The 20,592-nt window shown below is 38.4% G+C and overlaps 1 protein-coding gene across 1 annotated transcript; it reads right to left on the bottom strand.

Moving 5' to 3' along the window:
• Positions 1–931: 931 nt before the first annotated feature.
• Positions 932–18,284, bottom strand: GLIPR1 (GLI pathogenesis related 1). The gene is made up of 6 exons (XM_033118753.1): positions 17,984–18,284; positions 16,506–16,751; positions 9,464–9,573; positions 3,791–3,876; positions 1,198–1,224; positions 932–1,096 (listed from the first exon to the last, which is right to left on the bottom strand). The coding sequence occupies exons 1-6, from the start codon at positions 18,155–18,157 to the stop codon at positions 963–965; spliced, it is 777 nt and encodes a 258-aa protein (XP_032974644.1). The 5' UTR covers positions 18,158–18,284; the 3' UTR covers positions 932–962.
• Positions 18,285–20,592: the final 2,308 nt, after the last annotated feature.

Below are 20,592 nucleotides of genomic sequence, written 5' to 3'. Positions count from 1 at the left end.
GGCCCTTTGAGAGGTTGTCTGGGTTTCCCTAGGTGTTGTGTTCCACCTGGATGGTCAGAATCCCCACTGTTTTTCACAGCCAGAAGTTGTGGGGGCTCTTCTGGACACCAGTACTCCAGGCTGGGGAGCCTGGTGGGGACTGGGGTCCCTCGCTCCTTCATGGGGAACCTCTGTGGCCGAGACATCACTCCCAATTTTAAACGGCCACACATGGGTGTGGGGCCTGCCTGTTTTGTGTCTCCGCCTCTCCTATCAGTCTCGACGTGGCTTCTTTATATCCTTAGTTATAAAACTTCTGTTCAGCTAGACTTCAGATGGTTCTCCATCCTGATTGTTTTATAATTTAGTTGTAATTTTGATGTGTTCACGGGATGAGGCAAGCGCTGCGTTTATGTACTCTGGCATCTTGGACCTCCTCATATAGAACTTTTTCTTAATTACATGTATAGTTAGAGGGCTTGCTCTACATTTCCCTACAAGCTGATGGAAAAAGTACCAGAAATAGGTATGATAATGGAGGATGTGATAATGGATGAAATAATAGGATGTGATAATGACTGAGAGGTTCCACAATATGCTGTCTGCCATTGGTTAGTCTTTAAATATAATTATATCCCAGCATTTGATTTTCAGGAAAATAAATGCAGGGTTTTTTTTTTTTTTAAGTGCTCTCTCTACTGATAACAAGTAGACATCTAGGCTTGTTTCTTTTTGTAATCTCAGTTTATGTTTTGTTTCAAGATTAAACAACCCACAAGTAAAAAAGAGCAAGTTCTCTTAAATCTCTTAATTACTATGATATTTGGAGTCTGAGAACGTGGTAAACCAGAAAGATGTCAAATTGCAAGAGAGTGAGGAACACCGGATATTTAGAGTTTAATCTAGAGTAATTGCTATTTTTTTAAGAAGTCATATTGAATGAATTTTTAATTTTTTTTCTGTATTGTATTAGTCCAAAAGAACTAAATGAGGCCATTTGTTCTTGACCAAATAATAGCACTCAGTATTAGTATCGGTGGACTAACAATGAGAAAGATAGATAGGTGTCTATTCCGTGGAGACAGTGGCCAGTCTGGATACACAATGGAGTAGTAACCTGTGAAACAAACATACAATATCCTTTTAAAACTGGTTCTCATAATGCAGTAACATAATTCCAAAGACCTTAATGAAACAATTTAAGATTTATATACATACGTGTGACTTTGTCTCGCTGTGGGTTAGCTGTAAAGTCAGAAGAAAACAATTTAAAAAGTAGGTTACCGGTAAGGCTTTTGTTTTGTTTTAAAAAGCCAAGTCTCTAATTATAATTGTTAACTGTTGCTTTGGCTTTGTTGCAGTGATTGTCAAGATTTTTTTGTGCTACCTGCACTAACTTGATAGTTTCAACTCAACTTTTTTAATATGAGCTTAATACATAAATTTTTTATATACCACTATTATTAAAATGGAAAGTCATTTTACATACCATAATTACCAGATAATAAATAAAATTAAAACATTAGAATTTTAAAATAAAAATAAAGAGTTAATAATAATCAGAGTGAACAATTTATTAAAATATAATCCTGAAAAGAAATTCCTCCCTTAGAAGAATGATACTATTTATGATCGATCAACAGGAAAGACACATCGGTCTCCTCTCCCATTGACTCCACTAGTTAAATAGTCTCGTGTATCTTCAGTATGCCCAGCACATTTTGCAAAACTGTCCTGATTTAGCTTCCATGGATTTCATTGAACCTATCAATACTATCGAGAAGCCCACAAAAGAATTTTTTCCTCCAGTGTTTGCCTTAATTTGTCAGAGATGAAGTCTGTTTAAATAAATCTTTTATCCTCTAACCCTTACCCCCATGCAAGTTAGCATGTATTTTCCCTTATTTTTCTTAAGAGTCCAGGGGCTTTTTATTATTGAACGTACAAGCCTTAGTTTTCTGTATTTTATTCCACAAGGTTAGAGACCATCTCAAGCTGGACCTCCAAGATCACAAGCTAAAACTCCAGCAATGTTCTTGTTGTTATCATTGTGTCGTTACTAATTATCTAGATTTGCAAAATGAAATATATATATTTTTGTTTTTAGAAAAACATGCAGTCTATTAGTGCTTATTTACCAGCCAGAGTAGCCATCGTAGATATAAAGGTAAATTAGGTTGGCATAATTCCTACGTATTTGGAATTTAGAATCCAGTAGGAAAGACAGACAACTAACTAATGGCAACAATTTTTCTTTAAATAATTTAAAATAACTATCTCAGTTTTCATCACTGATTTCGTTCATGGGCATGAAAACATCACCTAAAAATTTTGTCATAAAAAAACCCCCCAAAACATCATGAGTAAATTCAAGATTTGGGATTACAGGGAGGATGAATTTGGGAAAAATGGATATTTATTGAGTACTGTCGTCTGCCAGGTCCAGGTCCATGTTCTATATATATATATATATATATATATATATATATATATATATATATGTATATGTGTTTTTATATGTCTATATATGTTTTTTTTCTCTGAATTGTTTCACCAACGGTGTGATGAGGTACCATCATCATCTACATTTTGTTACTGAGGAAATAGGTCCAGACACTTGCCTGAGGTCACAACGGGCATATTGTTTCTAAAACCTATGATTTTAACTCCCAGGTAATACTGCCTAACTTGGGGGAAAAATGTGCTTTTTAGTATTGTAGCAACACGAAAGGAAAAATTCAGTTAATATATTGCTACTCTTGACATTCCTTGCTGTGTGGCTACATGTTATTGAGTTCTCGTAACAAAACTGATATGAGTGAAATCAAGAATGGTTGAGCTGGGAGAGAAATAACTGGCTCAGAAAGTTGGTGAAAAAAGTGCTGCCGTACTTGGAGTAGTACACTGAACACTTGAGAGTTCAGTGTTTATAAATCAGGAGGAAGGGAACAAGCAGTTTAAAAGCATTTTATAATTCCTGACCTAGAAGGGACCTTAGAAAACACGTAAGCAGTGGGACACTTTTGCCAAACAAAATTTATGCAGTTAAATTTGGTCCATGCTATCCCGCCCCTGCTCTAAGCGCCCGACCCCAGCCCTGGAGCTCTGAGAAGGTCAGTTGGTTACAGATGTGGACACAAAGGTACTACAGGATCTGCACAACTCCACTAGCTTAACAGGTTTCCTTCCTTCACACCACGGGAAAAAATGAGAAAAATACTGGGATGGAAAGGAATGTGTCTGGAAGAGGAACCATAAGTAAACTCTTGGCCAATTATGCAAGAATTTCAAAGTTACAAAGCAGAATTTTGCTGGGAAGTTTTTACTAAAACATCCTTGACGTTATCGTCATTGGCCTTCTACATTGTTCTTCATTAATTAGGTGCTGTTTTGCTAACAAAAACTGCCACATTGCAGCTTTATTTCATTCGTTTAGTTCTGTAGATGAAAATGCAAGCCAAGACTGCCTTGGAAGGTAGTATCACAAAATTCAGAATTCTATTCCTTTGGCTATCTTTGTTATACAAATTTTTGATCTTGTTGACATGAGCAAATCTTAGATCTACAGTTTCCAATGTAAGTCATTTTTTTGTACTGATTAGAGCTAAATGAAACGGGTATTATTTACTTCCTTAAATTTATCTTAAACATACATTCATTCCTAGGACAATGAGCCCTTGGTTTGATTGCTACCTGATGCCAGCTTCCCTAAAAATAGATATGAGGATAAAACATGTTTGCATTCTTAACTGTAGAAACTTACAGTAGTTCCCAACACGTTGTATTATCAGAGATTGTTTCTTTTACTCACCACAGAGATTGTCCAAACACATGTCGTTTTGGGGGCAAGCACTGCAAGTGGATCCTTTTTTATATGGCCAAGTTGGGTAATTTCCTCTATAAAATAGAAGAAAACTGTCCATTAGAAGAGATTTTTTTGTCAATTGCAATTTACTATGAATCCTTGACTAAATCCATAGGATGGAAGTCCACAGATTCAGAGGGTTGGTAAGAGAAGTGGAGTGAGGGAAGGAGAAATGGAAGCCTGCTGATATTGGGGTTCATTCTACGTGCCTCTGTCTACGAACCTGCCTTAATCTACATCATCTCATTTAGTTCTTAAAAGAACTCTGAAAGGAAGTTGTTTTTATTTCTATTTTAGAGATGAGGAAACTAAAGCTCTAAGAGATTAAGGAATTTGCCCCAAATCACAATGTATGTCAGAGTCAGAAGGAAACCTAGATTTGCCTGGCTCCAGGGCAGTGCTCGCTCTGCTTACTGTCTGGTCTGTATGATAACTGCCATCCAAACACTGTCCGCCTTAGAAAAGGCAGCATGACCCACTTTTACTCTCCTCAGTCTGCAAGGCTCCACAGTTTTTATTGGATAAAAACTACCCATTTGTCTGGGTAGGTGCCTAACAGAAGAACATAAGCAATCATGGAATTTCTAAAGTGTCATTTGTTTTCACATAAAAGATGTGATATGAATAATAGATAAAATTACTGAGTACTCCTCGTGTGCTAGGCACTATTCTGAGTATGAATGAATTAATCTTTACAGTGTCCATATGAGGATGATGCAATTATTTATTTATCTCCATTCTACAGCTAGAGGTTGAGGCACAGAGTGTAAGGAATTGACCAAGGTCACAGACTAAAAAGTGAAATACTATCCGGACATTTTATGTCCCCATGAATATATTCTGAGTGGCAGTGATGAGAAGCTGTGTATTTGTTTCAGTGAACTTGCCACTGCACTAATCCTTTTTGGAACTCTGCTTTTGGAAAGGAGTTCTTACCTTTTTGTGTCGTAGTACCCTTTGGCAGCCTGAGGGAACCTATGGACTCTTTCTGAAAATTGTTTTTAAATGCATAAAGTAAAGGTCATAGGATTATAAAGAAAACCAATTAAATTGATTATCAAACTGGTAAAAATATTTGATGTAGTAACATCTGCTTATTAAGAATTAGATAAGATCTACCAGGGAGTCTGATAATTACATTAATTTCAAAGTAGTGATGAATAAAAACTATATTTTGTGATAATCTACAGCAACTGGAATGTGATATGAAAAGATCTGACATTTACAAAGAGGCAATAATGCTAATATAAGGTCCCGGATGTTGCTGGTATGCCTGGAGCATTACCTTCATTCATAATAAAATGTTGTTTTCAATAGAGGTTAGTGAAAATAAAGGTGTTACTTTTTTTCTAATCCAAGTTCATGGACTCCCCTAATGCTGTACATTTACCTCCAAAGTTAAGAACTCGCCTTTTGGAAACATTATATTAACATCTCATTTCCAACCCAAAATATATGTTCTAATCTCTTTTGGCTCCAAATTAGATTAGGTTATTTCAGAAATTAAATTTCCCCTCATGCTTACTCTACACTGTGGAAAATAGTCGAAGAAATGCAGTGGCGACTCTAATAACAAGTATAAACGATGTCCAAATGGACATTAATCGTTGGAATATCTTTCATTGTTAAAAAGCACAATACTCATTGAGAGGTTAAATTCTGGAATGTTTTACTAAAACCATTTATGCTACTTCATTCTTTGTTTAATTGTGCATCGCAAACTATAAAAAAGAGAGGAAAATTGCTACCTCAAAAACAAGCTAAAAAGAAGGCAGTTGTGAGTTCTAGGAAAATGGCAGAATTCATCTTGGGAGAAACAGGACTGGCAGGCCTGGATTTGTCTAGATGGGAGTGACTGAGACAAGGGACTTAAAGTATTCTACCCAATAAAGAAGCGGGGAGTTTTGGTGTTTCCCCTGAGAGATAAAGAGTTGGGGCCCTGGGACACTGAGGAAGAGAAAAGATGGATCTAAGAAAAAGATAAATATGAGTAAGGGTCCCCAAAGCAGTGGCGGCCAGAGTATAATATACTAAGTACTATACTATTTGACAGGATTGTCATTTCCTCTTTTGTGTTAGAATCCTCCCACACTAATCCACTACTCTGTTACACAGCATAGCCTTGCTCAGTAGGTCCTAGAGGAATAAAGGAGTGTTGTGTCTGTGTTTGGGATAATAGACCGTGTTTCCCCAAAAGTAAGACTTAGCCAGACAATGAGCTCTAATGTGTCTTTTGGAGTAAAAATTAATATAAAAAAATTATATTGTTTTACTATAAGACCGGGTCTTATCTAACCTAATCTAAGACCGGGTGTTATATTAATTTTTGCTCCAAAAGACGCATTAGAGCTGATTGCCGGCTAGGTATTATTTTCCGGGAAACACAGTAGGTCAGAGAGATAAATAAATAATTGTATCATCCTCATATGGACACTGTAAAGATGAATTCATTCATACTTAGAACAGTGCCTAGCACAGGAAGAGTACTCAGTAATTTTATCTATTATTGAAGCAGCCAGGAGAGGGGTCAAAACTGCTGGGCACTGGAAACCAGCTGAGGGCGTGACTCCAGAGCTGAAATACAGGTGATGGAGAATTAAGCACACCACCCCGCATTCTGAGGAAATCTCAGAGGATTGGGGAGGATACTGAACTTCTTAGAATTACGCTGAATGGGGGCCTATGATGTTTTGTATACAGAAGAAACAAATAAGCTCAGAACGAAATGAGGACCTTTCTAACTGGTCTCTGTACTTCCCACGTATTCCCTCCAATCCATCCTCCAGGTAACGCAGGCCTTGTCACTCCCTAGCTTTAACTATTTGGATGGCTTCCTCTTGTGATGTGAGTGAAGTGAAATTCGCCACGGCGCTCAGGCCCTGTAAGATGTGAGCTGCCTTTCTCCCCAGTTGCGTCTCTTTCAGGGGGCCAGGCACCCTGGTCTCCTGTCTGCTCTTTAATCCTCCCCGTGGGAGCTTTGTAGTTGTTTTCTCCACAAGACATCTGCTCTTGGAGTTATTCACGTATCTGGTTCCTTCTCATTCTTCATGCCAAAGCCTGAGTGTATCACCGAAAGCTCTTCTTTGATCATTTGAGCTCAGATAACGGCCCTGCCAATTGACAGTGTCGATTACAGTATTATTTCTATTTCCTTCATTACTCCTATCACAGTCAGTAATATTATTTATATTTTTTATTGCCTATCTGCGCCCTAACTGTAAATTTCATAAAGGCAGGGACTATGTTTGGCTTATTGTCCTTTGAAGCTCAGTAAACACATATATTTGTTGAATAACTGAATGTATGAATACATTTATTTGTATGAATAAATGAATGTTACTCAGTCTTTATAGAAGCATTATAGCTGGTTATAAGTTTTATAACTTAATATTGTTTATAACTCGCAAGGTAAGTAAAGTGACTAAACCAGGAGAATTCACATTTATATTTCATTATAACAACAATAACAATTATGAATACTTCTCAAACAATCATCATTGCCAAGCATTGCGCATACTTGCTGTTTTACATAGCTTTCTCATGTAATTTTCATAGCTACTCAATAAATAGTAGGCACTGTTATTATTCTGATCTTTGAGAGAGGAAACAGATTCAGAGAGGTTAAGTAACTCATCTGAGGTCACACAGTAAGTGAACTAAGGTAGTAGATCTCAAGAGCCTGTATTTTAACCATTAAGCTATATAAATGTTATGAAAAGTAACCACTGATGGACATGGCTTTGGCTAGTTTTTCCTGGGTTTCCCTTATTTTCTGACTTCGGGGTTTTAAGTAAAAGTTTTTATCTTCTGAACGACACCTGATTTTTAGTCTCCTCACTCCCACCCTCAGACTATCAAACATCTCTTCTGAACATTACTTCAGGAAAGAGAGAAAGGTTTCTTCTAATAAATCTTCACGAATGCCAAACATTGGTAAAATCCAAATGAAATTTGAGGGCAACATTAAAGAAAAAAATTGTTATATATGACAAAGGGTTAAAAGCTTCTAAATATAAGCAACTACCATGTTTCCCCAAAAATAAGACCTTGCCAGACAATCAGCTGTCATGCATCTTTTGGAGCAAAAATTAATATGAGTTGGTATTATATATTATATTATATTATATTATATTATATTATATTATATTATATTATATTATATTATATTATTATATTATATTATATTATATTATATTTATTATATTATATTATACCTGGTCCTATATTAAAATAAGACCAGGTCTTATATTAATTTTTGCTCCAAAAGTCTGGCTAGGTCTTATTTTCGGGGCTATGTGGTACCATAAGTCATTAAGAAAATCACTCTCGTAGAAAAATGAGCAAATCATATGATTCACAAAAGAAGGAATGTTAATAGGTGAAAAAGATAATCACCAGTAGTCAAAGAGATGCAAAAGAAAACATGAAATGCCATTTTTATCAAATTAGAAAGTACTGGAAAATTATAATATCCAGTACTGATGAGAAGTATAAATTGATATAATAATAGTGGAGGACAATTTTACACTATGTATTTTTAAAAAACTTAAAAATGATCACAACAAGTATACCATTTCTAGGAATTGTAAGGAAATAGATGTGACCAAAGACTTATATTCGAGGTTGTTCATCATAGATTAAAAAAAAAAAATTACAGGGAACAATCAAATTCTTCAATAGGATGAGCTGTTCTGTGATCATCAAGAGCCAGACAGCCCAAGTCGCAGTCCAGCTGCGACATTCACTAACTGTGGGACTTTGGGCAGGCTACTCATCCCGTCAGTGCCTCCGTTTTCTTATCTGAAGCTGAGGCAGTAACAGGACCTGTCTCACAGACTTTTTGTGAAGGTTACGTGAGTTAATATATGCGAAGCACTTAGAGCAGTATTTAGCACATGTTAAGCATTATACAAGCATTATCGCTCATATATTTTATAGCTATTGATTTCATGCTTAAAATTTTAATGACAGGGAAATGCTCATCATAGTACAATTTTAAGTAAAAGAAACGGAAAACGTGTATTTCCAGTATGATCTCAGTTTTCTAAATATATGTATGAGGCATAAGCAAACATATGTAAGTTTAAAGGAAGGTGGGGGAGATGTCATGTGTCTTCCCCATTTTCCAAACAGAGAAAAACTGCATCCATCTCAGAAACAAGACTGTTAAAAGTAAATGAAATAAGTTATATAAACTGAGGAATTCAATTCAGAGTTATGTTTGTTTTGAAAATTTTGTAAAAATTGCCAAGTTTTTAATAAGCCAATAAATGTAGCAATATCGATCCTCCCATTTTTGTGCTGTACCATATCCTATTAATCTGTGTCCCTGAAAACGTTTTAGTCTTGCTACTCTTAGAAATATGTTTGTGTTTTCAGGTAGTATTTGTAAAGGGTGTATACACACACACACACACACACACACACACACACACACACACGCAAACACATACAGAGAAAAATGTACCAGAATGTTCATGGAATAGATCTCTGGGCAGAAAAATTAAGGTTCATATTAACTTTCTTTTCTACACTTTATTTCGATTTTCTGTAATGAAGATAAATACTTTTAAAATAGTTTTTAAAAAAATTCAGAAAGAGGTTGATTTGGGCACTTACGCTGGTCCATAGTTGCATATAAAATGTGCTGCGTTAGAAAAGCCAACACCAGAAACGCGAGGACAAAAGTGTACTGCACAGCCGACTTTGTAACTATCTGCCCAAACAACCTGAAAGAAAACGGATTTTTAATAAGCGAAAGATATAAAACGCACGTTTGAATATGATTAGGCCTTCGTAAACATGGTGAGGTATACGCGCTCTAGTTAGGACACTTACCACCAGGGAAGTTTTTAGATGCTCAGAACAAGACTTGTAAATTATTATGAATGGTGTGTGTGTCTGTGTGTGACAAACATATGATGAATAACAGATAATTTTTGACAGTGCAGTGAAGAAATAAAACAGAGTAACATGGTAGAGAGTGACTTATGGGGGGGGCTGCTTTAACTTGGGTCTTCAGGGAAGACGTCTCTGGGGAGGTGGCATTTACGCTGGAGAACGATGAGGAGGCATCCCTCAGAATGCCAGTGAAGGACAATTATAAGATGGAGGAAGAGCATTCCATGCGGTGGGAGCCCACGGGGCGGAGGTCCCGAGATGTGAGTGGCGGAAGGAAGGCCAACAGAGCTGGGATCCAGGGAGTGGGGGAGGGTCGGAGGCAATGAGGTCAGAAGCAGAGGAGCAGGTCCTGGGGAACCTCGCAGGTAAATGAGTGATAGCCTCTTTTTCACATCAGAGGAGGATCCCAGGTTTTTATGCAGTAAATGGACTGAGAAAAGCAAGGGAAGAAAGAGGAAGGGGACTTGGGAGGCTGTCTCAGTGGTACAAGACAGAGAAGAAAGAGATCACACGTGGATGAAGGTAGTGGAGCTCGTGAGAACTGATCAGGTTCATGGTTCAGCTTAGAGGTAAAGCGGAAAGGATTTTCTTTTTCTTTGAGTGTGGGGCAAGAGGGAAAGAGAAAAATCAAGTTAATGTTTTGGGCCCAAACACCTTTGTGGAGGTGGGGAGAACTACAGAAGGAGGATGATGGGTTGGGAGCACACATGGGGTTTTCTGTTCAAGTCGTGTTACTTCTGAGATGCCTGTCGGAGATCCAAATGCAGGCTGACTTGGCTGCTGGATAGAAACATCTGAAGGTCAAGACTAGAGATACAAATCTGGAATACATGGGACTAGATTAGATCACACAGGCAAAGATAATAGCAGAGAAAAAGTAAATGAAAGCATGGGATAAAGAACAACTGCCAGCAAAGCAGATTAAAAGGAGCGGTCAGTGACATCGGAGGGAAACCAAGAACAGCCAGCTCTAGGGAGCCGGACCCCATGATCAGAAGAGCTGCAAACTTGGTTTCATTCAATGCTGTCACACATTTTAGCACCTTTAGTGGCAGTTTTCCCTTATTTTCAAACAAGGGACTCCACATTTTCATTTTGCACTGGGCCCCACAAATTATATAGCTTGTCTCAACATAGAGTGGTATCACAGAAACCTAAAGAAAAATGTGTTTAAAGGCACTTAAAAAGTATTTTAAAAATATTAAAAAAGTGTTTAAAAGCCATTTAAAGCATTCCTTTTTAGAGTGATACTAAATTGCATTTTAAATTATTTTTTACTCATCAATTGTTTTGCACCTTTGTGACAAGAATTGTGCCGAACTTGGGGGATGCAAAGTGAGTGGGCTGGAGCCAGTGGATGCCTAGAGAAAAGTCATCATGAAACCATTTTGCAGGGTTCTGACCACCGTGCAGAGGAAGCAAAGGGTGCTAAAGACATATATAGCATGGGCCCTGCCCTGAATTGGTGAGGCGGAAATGAAACTGGAGGGAACTGGTCTGAGAGCCCGCAGTCTTCCAGCAGAGGGCGCCATCCACCGATGAATCCAAGGTGAGAAAGGCTCAGAACTGACCCAGGGCCATTGTGGCTGCAGAAAATGATCAAGATCACTTTTTAAAAAAAAATCAATAAACAGCGCTCCCCGGAGAGAGAGTATAAACTAAGGGAAGAGGGGAGCCGAGGATGGAGTCTGAGCTTCTCTAAGTCTTAAAGGTGGGTTAGGAGGCGGAGGAGGGTAGAGGGAGAGTTGGCAAAGCGTCAGGGAGTGCAGCTGCTCCGCCCTCTGTCCTCCTTGGTTTGGCAACTGGGGAGGATCTGGGAAGGCAGTTACTGGTCTCCCACAGACGAGCAGTGCTCTCTTTGGGCAGGGACAGCCCGCCCTGCTCCCTGATCCAAGTGGGGTGTTTTCCTTTCATCTCACACCCAGGAATCCCCTGGAGGGAACTCTAGGTAACCAAATGGTTTGGCCTCTATCTCTTTAAGAGGTCCTAGCTTTATGGCCGTTAATTCTCAGGTTTGTTCCTTGTACTTTTACTTTCCAATCAGTTTTCTATTTATTTTTTAAAAAGTCTTAATTTCTATTCACTGCATCTCAAAGTGATTTTACCTGTTTAAAATGCATATTTCTGGACCCATCTCAGATGGACTGACTGAATCAGAATTATCCTTGAAATCTGTATTTCAACAAGTTCCTCTGGTGATGCATGCTAACTGGGTTCACTGTTGCCTGTATTCCTTTTACTATTACTTTAGGTCATTTTATATATTTTTATCCTTTGGTCTTTGAGCACCTTCTTCCTGGGTTGATGTATCTCAAGTATTCTTAATCTTTGGGTTCACCCCTCACCTTTTAATGTTTTATGCTATTCTTCCATATTCTACTTTATTTTTGATTTCTGGTCTCTTTTTTCCAAGAGTGTGCAAATGCTAGTTAGTATTCATTTTGTGTTTTAGTTGGTATCTTTTTGTAAAAGTCAGGTTGTAATTAACATACAGTAAAACCCATCCTTTTTGGATGTACTGTTCTATGAATTTTGTCAAAACCATGTATTTGTGTAGCTTTATTCATATTCAAGATCTAGAGCCATCACCCCCACAAAGTTCCCCTGTGCCCCTTTGTAGTCAGGCACTATCCCACCCCCAGCCCCTTGCAATTGTTAATCAGGTTTTTGTCTCCGTACTTTTGCCTTCTCCAGAAGGTTATGCAAATGGGATTGGTTTAAATGTAGCTTTTGAATCTGGCTTCTTTCACTTAACATAAGCATGTGAGATTCATATTGTCGAATCCATTAGTAGTCCCTCTTTTTCATTGCTGAGTTGTATTTATTGCATGGATGTACCACAGTTTATTTATCCATTCAAATTGGTCTCTTTTTAAAAGCTTCATGGGTATTCAAATTCTGGGTTCAATTTATGAGCTCTGGAGCTACAAAGCCTGAGTTCATATCCCAGCTCAGCCACTCACTGTGTGATCTTGGAATTAGCTTCCTTGTCTATTAAACGAGGATAACACCAACTCAGCAGGCTTATTTTGACATTTTAAATGGGCTAATAAGAAAGTGCTTAGAACAGCTTCTGGAACATAGCAAACATTCAGCCAATGTTCATGTTTGCTTCTCTTATAGCTAGTTTTTTTTCACTGTAAAGTTTTTGAGATTATATTTTATCAGGCAGATTCCTGTTTTTTTTTCTCATTTCTTTTAATATGGTAAACACAAACTCCCACAATTATTAAAAAATAAGAGCTCCTCATTATTGAGAAATTACCCAGTGCCGGGGTAGTGTGAAGCACTTTACATGCAGCATCATGTTCAGCCTCATAACAAATCAGTAAGTAAGGTGTTGCCCCTGAGTTTTACAGATGAAACTAGGAACCTCATTCTCCCTGCCCAGGAAGTACTGTGAGCACAGCCCACGGCCTAAGCAAGATGCCTTCGGAGTGTTTTGCCTTTTAGCAGAACCAGGAATGACTCTCTATGCCTTTCTAACAGAGATGTTTCATTTGGGGAAGTCCGTGGAGGCAGGCATGCCTCTCCCTTCTGGCTAACAACCCCTTCCCACCACTTCCCCTGTCCGTTCTTTAGTTCATTATCAGATATGGTAACCTTGCAATGTATAAAAAGCCAACTAGAGAAACTGTGAAAGATGTCACACTTGCATTGGTTCTGAGAGTGTAAAAAATAACAAAAATTTCAAGAGGGTTTGGGTGGAGAGTTGGTGGGGAGGGGTGGGGCGATAAAAACAAAAAATGAGACCAATAGTGCCATCTAGTGGGCATTCTCAATGCTACCAAAACTAAACTGCTGCCCCGCCCAGATATTTAAGTTAAACTATTTCCAAACTTTGCAAAACTGAACTGAGGGCAACAAAATATCTAATTTGAATAACCTTCCACATTGATATACCAACATTCTCCCACAATGCAAATCTATTCTTGGTGAAAACAGAGCTGAAATGTTAGGTTAACATGTCAAGAACTCTCACACCTTTTTATGAGGTAATAATGGATCTGAATTTATTGTTTCTATATTGTACAACTGCCCTTTATGGGCCACAATCTGAAAGTAGCTTGCTTAGTGCTAATAGAAGATAAAAATAGGTGGGAGGTTATAATATCTACTTGAGGTAGTTTCCAGCATGAATTTAGAATGACAACTGAGTAGTCTTGAATCTTCCCAGCAAAGTTTCAGGCAAGGATGAAAACAGGCAGTCTTTAAGCTGTCAGAGCCTTTTCCAAATATAACTGGAGGAAAACCCACTCATGGAAGAGATCTGACTTTAGTTCAATGCTTATTACATACTAGTACTTCACTACATAGCTTACATACATCATATTTAATTCTTACAACGTACCTGATACCCAAATCCCAACTCTTCCTCTTACTGGCTAAATGACATTGGGAAAACAACGTCTTAATCTCTCGGAGGCTGTTTATTCATCTATAGAGAATAGTGCCTTTCTCAGAGGTTTGTGGTGAGGATTGAATGAGATCTTAAACATAGAGAGCTGAGTACTACACTCTCTTAAAAAGTGATTGCTGCGGATGCATCTTCCCAAACCCAGGGAGTCCCTGGACATGGCTGCATGAGGAAGGTCCCTCTTCTGAATTGGGGATGGAATATAGTGGTCCCTTAAGATGAACAGGTTAGGATCACTCAGCTTGGGCTCTGATATCTGTGTGCCAGGAAATGGATTTTAGGAAATGAGTTTTCTCATGTCCAAAATATTAGCCGTCCTTTTTGCCCGTAGATGTAATGGGAAATTTTACAAGCAAGCTTAGTTAATTTGGGGAGGGCTCTCTCTAAAATGTCAGGCCTATATGACATAAAATCAAGTTTGGCTCTCTGGAATGATGGACACAGAATGCCCTAACTGGCATAGTTTACAAGTCTGTTGTCAGTTTAACAGCCTTCTGATCTCTATATAATTGGTATGCTGAGCTCTTGGCCATTCTTCTGAAGTGCCAGGCTCACATGTACACACTGTATACCTTCTAGTCTTGTTCATGTTGCCTGGAGTTCTTCTCCCTTTCCGTTTCATTTGACAAACTCTCACTTCGTTTTCAAGAACAGACTCATGTCTCCTGCTCTGTGAAGCATATCTACCTTTGGCCAGATAAGATGCTCTGTCCTCCTTGCTCCCATGGCACTTAGTTAGTTTCTCTAAATTGTGCCAGCCATGCACTATAATATGTCCATTTACACATAGTATATCTCTCCCCCAAAAGAAGGTCAGCTCTTAAGGGTCCTTTCCAGCTGTGTCCCTCATTCCCTGGCCCACTCCTCAGTTCTCCCCACACAACTGCTTCTCTGGGATTGTACTCCCCAGTAAAGTGTTAGCACATAAGCTATTGTCTCAGGTTCTGTTTTTTAGCAATCTGGACCAAGACATATGACCAGTGTCTCCCAAAGTGCATGGTGTAGGGGAGAAGTGTAAACACTGCCAGAATGAGAGTTGCCACCCTCAAACTGACAATTATTTCTGGATATTTAAACACCGTAATGCATAATGGCACAAGTACCATTTGTAGGCATTCTGGATTTAGCTTTCTTGTCCTCTAGGACTTGTGGCAATCCAACAGAATTTATTTTCTGGACAAGTTTGCTTGTAAACATAAACCAAAATTGATGATTTATGGGATAAGTCTAGGGCACGCTTACTTAAATTTCCAAGAAACAGACTAATGCTCCTGATGATTTCATAGCCTCTCCTTTCTTACCATAATCTTGAGATGACAATTGCACTGAAATCAGCCCTTTCCTTATCATCATAATAATTTCCTGTAACTGTGCTAAACTTATTTTACCTGTAACAATACCAGTGAGATCAAAGCCTTTATAAGGCTGAACTACAACATTTGCTCTTTAAAAACACTGGATATTCCAAGTTAACTGCCTTGTTAGAAATGTTTTTGCCGTCATACCTCATTTCAACAAATTTTGGTACATTCAAACGAGTCAAACATAGGTTAAGTACGTTTAGTCCTTGGTTTCACAAGGAGTGCCAGGAAATAAAAGCAAACAAACAAAATGTGTCCAGGGTAGGAAGGCAGCATAGTAAGAAAACTTCAGAAGAAGCTACCTAGGGATTTCTTTTCATCATGTTGCAAACTTGAGTTAGGGTTAGAAAGCTAAAACCAGCTTGAGAAAAAAAAAATCTCAGTGGGAGGCTTTGAATGTGGCTTTGGGACTAATACCATTGATTTTGGGGCAGAAAAGCCACAGGATGGTTTCTACAAGTTTATACTTGGCCTCTCCATATGGGGTGGGACTCGTTTTATTCCTTTTTGTGGTACTTAATAGGTTCTCAGTCCATGTTTGAAAGAATAAGAGGATATGAAAGCATCAATTCTTATTGATGCTTCTGTCTGAGAGGCTTATTTCTCCCAATTTTATAATCCCAAAACAACTGCCTCAAATTTTATATGGCACTCATACGTGAAAATCCATTCACTCATAAGGTCCTTTGATTGCTCGCAAATGGAATAAAGCCCCAAGGAAAGACAGCTGTTATCAAAATTATTCAAAGCCTTGGTGGGCCTTACATTTTACCTGTGTCCACACAACTAAATTCTTCAACCATTACCTCCTCTAGTATTAGAGTCTGCTCCATTTATTTATTTTTAAAAGTGAAAATAACCCCTACTCTCTCATATTTACAGATGCACTAGCTTCCTGTGTATTTTCTTAACACCAGATTCTAGTTTTCTCCTCACCCCGAAAAAGAAAGTTTCAAAAGTAGAACACAGGGCCGATCCTTACCTGAGTGTAATGGCCACAGACCTTATCGCATTTCCGAGTCTCGAAGTCATAGGATTGAATTTCATTGTACCAGCTTGTGATGGCCGAAGACACAGAAAAGATGGAGAGAGACCCAGTCCAGATGTTTTCTCCCAGTGAAGTGAAATTTGGGTGCAGCTTGTGGGGTTGCTGCAGCTGTATATTATGTGCAAATTGACAATTTCTTGCCCATGCTTTTGCAACCTGGGCTAGTACTGAGTCCCAAGTCTGCAAAAATAAACATTAAAGAACAGGAGGGTCAAAAATGGAACCTGTTAACCAGCAATGTAACTGGAGTGAGTATAGTGGGAATTTGAATGGAGCATGAGGTGTGATGACAAGAATAGAGAAGGAACCACTCACTGCACATAGGTCCTTTCTATAAATATGGTCTTTGAGTATGTACTAGAGCTAGTAGGACACGTGATCATCTAGTTTTGTGGAATTTAGAATTTAAGTGAGAGACACTGAAGATCTATTACAGGTTCCCCCCCGCTATCTGAAAGTAGAGCAGACGTATGAAACCTTTGGTAAGCCAAAATGGTATAAAGCGGAGAGGCAATTACCTTAGGACACAGCTTGCTAATGGATGCACAAAATAAATCGAGATAAAGCACAGGTGCTCACAGACATAGGTCAAAGCAATGGCGGCTTGAGGCTGAGATGCTGAGCGTGGTTCCTGGGAAGGAGCTTGGCGAGGCCACTGTCTCTGCTCAGGGTGCACGCTGCCTCTGTGAGGGCTGGAAAACATACACTGCACGCTATTTTTGCTCTCTGCATTGTTTTTTGTTTGTTTTGTTTGTTTGTTTGTTTGTTTCATAGAAGTGAAATCCACTTCAGATTTCTTTCAAATTTCAAATTTCAGATTTCTTTTTAAGCAAAAACAGGTACTAATGTAGGTCTTTCGTAAAGGCGAAGTGACATAAAGTGAACTTTCGAAAAGCAGGGGATACCGGTATGTGCAAAATACTGTGCTGTGTTTCACATATTTTGTATAACTTAATAACCACAATACTTTGTTGCCTAAGCGTCTCAAAGCCACAGAGCTGGGATGCAAACCCAAGCGAGACTGAATCAAAATTCCATCTTTTCCCCACACTCCACGTGTCTTTCTGAGAAAGTCAATACCTTGCTGGCACCGAAAAAAAGTAAAGGTAGAGACAAAACAAACAAAGCAAAAAACACCTCACAAAACTTAGAAGAAAGTAACAAAAAAGAGAAGTACAATCTATAACCAGAGGACAGGGAGTGTCCAAAAGAGAAGTAAAATGTACTGGCTGAGCTCGTGGATAGAGCTGCACTGGGTTTGTTTTGATCACAGATGGTGAATTTACCGACCACATTAACCACAATAAAAAAAAAAAAACTCACTCAAGGTTACCAAGGATTTACCTCCCAAACTGGTACACAATACTTGTTTTTCACTAACTTAATACCACACACACTGATAATTTCCTTACCATGTATAGCATATCACTGGCTCTTGGCTTCACCTCTGATCGGAATTTGTTATGAATTCGAACACAGTCTTTGATAAATGTTTCGTTGTCGATATCTGGTAAGTCATTTGCTGGATATGAGTAACTGGAGATTACAGAAACCGTCCAGGCTGTTATAGCGAGTGTGACTCGCATCCTCAGTCTGGCGTGGAGCCCCAGGAGGCTGGAATCCAGAGCCGCCGCCGGTTCTGAGACTGTGCTTGTCTCTCTCTGTTTTGCAAAGCACAGCCTACTTCAGCTTTGAGAGAACAGAAAGTAGAACATGAGTTCATCACAAGTTTGAAAAAATGGGTTTCTCCTTATATGGTTTGCAGCTCCTTTTGTGTTCTTAACTGTCTTTTCAGTGGTTCTCAGTGACACCGCACCTATTACAACATAGATTTTTATGAGGCTGAGTCAGATTTTTGTTTGAGTTGGGGGATGCTTCCAAAGGAAATTGTGGAATCTCCAGAAATAACAGTCTCAATTTTTGCAGAGGTTCTGGTGCTTAAGTAAAAACACATCTCTTGCTTCTATAAATGTTTTGCAAAATGCTTTTTAAAAACTTTTTTTAAAGATTCATATCAGCACACAGTGGTTGGACTATCTAGTTAACATCTTAACTTGACCTAGATATGTCCTTTTATATACATGATGAGCTTTTTTATTTCTTGGGGAGAGAGGATATAGAATTCCTTATACCCCTATATATCCCTCTCTAATTCGATTCTAGAAATATTTAGGCTCCAAAAGGTTTTTCTCACCTATTGTATTGAGAATGAGAATGGGTACGTAGGGATGGACAAAGATAAAGGATCCAAAAAGGGAGAAAGACTATACTGTTTATCAACTAAATACAAACTCGTTGCTGTTATATGGTCTGTGTGATAATACTGCACGCAATAATAATAACTTGGTATAAGCCAGTTTTATGTATGCCAGTGTATGATATTGATTGGATCACTAAGTTTGCAAACTTTCCATTGTGCACTTACATGGTGAAAAGTTCATGAACTTAATTGCCCAACCCCTGTATACAAGTGAACTCTAATCTATATCCTATGAACAATTAGTTAGCTCTGAAGTACTCTAGTCAGAAATCTGCACCCCAGAGGTGATTTTAACACTTCAGAGATGGTTGTGGAAGTTGACACCAGAGTTTGTTAATTAGAATAGAAAATGGTCAAGAATAATTTCTACTGGTGAAGTGAGCAGCATTCAAGATGGATGGTTTGTAGGAGTATTGGACATGCCCTCCTTCCATTGCATAAATAAGGTGTCAAGAAACAGCCAATCACAGCTCTCTAGAGGTCAGTCCCCTGCCTTGACTCTGACCTGACTTAATACCTGGCCAATCCTGATTTCAAATGTCTTTCAAGTGAGCCTCTCATACACTTGTATGGTTGGAGTGTCTAAGGACAGAGCAGAACTGTTTTTTATAACTGTTTACTAATGAATGTTTAGACATTTAACAGGATTTGTCTAACCAGCATCCACTGCATGAGGTTACGCATTTGATGAAAAGAACCGATGTTTGAGGCCATGTTAGTTTAGGTCAGTTGGCAGCAGCGATGACAAGTACCAAGCTAGGCTTTTTCGTATTATTTTATCTCACTATGCTCTCACAATAACTGTGTGAGACATATATCATTATCTCTACTTTACAGATGACAATATTGAGACATAAGGAGGTTAAATAATTGGACCAATAGCGTGACACGACTAAGATGTTAACATAGGGTGTGTCTGATTGCAAATCCTGTTCCTAGGTGTTAAAACACAAGTTCTGTAAATTGTCAGATTTCTCTAAGCCCTAGGTGCAGTCTTGCCCCTCCTTGCCAGACCTGCATAGACCAGTTTTAGCAAGAATCCCGCCAAGTCAGTTTAGAGAGCATCTCGCTTAGTCTTGATACTGATCACTCTCAATATCTAATCAAATTCCCCAGTCCCAACCCTTGACATCTGATCACTCTGGCCTGCTCTTAGTAATTTTCCAGCTACCAACCCCTTTCCTCCTCCCGAACTCTGCTCCTTGGCTATAAAAGCCCAGCTGTCTCTGTCATCTTCGGAATTGATCCTAGTTCTATACTGTGGTCTCTTTCCCCCATTGCAATAGTTTCTGAACACAATTTATCTTTACTGCCTTAACTAGTGTCTGGCTCTGGTTCTCTGACAATATGTGGAATCATATATATATATATATATATATATATATATATATATATATGTATATATATATATATACACACACACACATATATGTATATATATATTTATATATAATTATATATATATATAAATATATATATATATAATTCTGATGTTTAAAATAATACATGGTCTCAATGCCCACATGATGATGATACTGGAGGTAGAAATTAGCACAAGACCGAGAGGGTAACCGGACACTCTATACTTGAAATCTTTAAAACACCCACACCTTGTTGCCACACAAGAAAAGTGGAAACTTAATGTGGAGGCTGTTTCCTCCTTGCTCATCTGCAGATTAAATTCTTGGAGGGTTTTGAGCAGAGAAGTAACATAACTGACTCACACTGTAAAAGGATCATTCTGACTGCTGGGAAGAGAAT

This window comes from Rhinolophus ferrumequinum, chromosome 10 (assembly GCF_004115265.2).
Source record: "Rhinolophus ferrumequinum isolate MPI-CBG mRhiFer1 chromosome 10, mRhiFer1_v1.p, whole genome shotgun sequence".
Taxonomy (NCBI): Eukaryota; Metazoa; Chordata; class Mammalia; order Chiroptera; family Rhinolophidae; genus Rhinolophus; species Rhinolophus ferrumequinum.
Note: the sequence above shows the minus strand (reverse complement) of the source record. Positions and strands in the feature narration are given on the sequence as shown.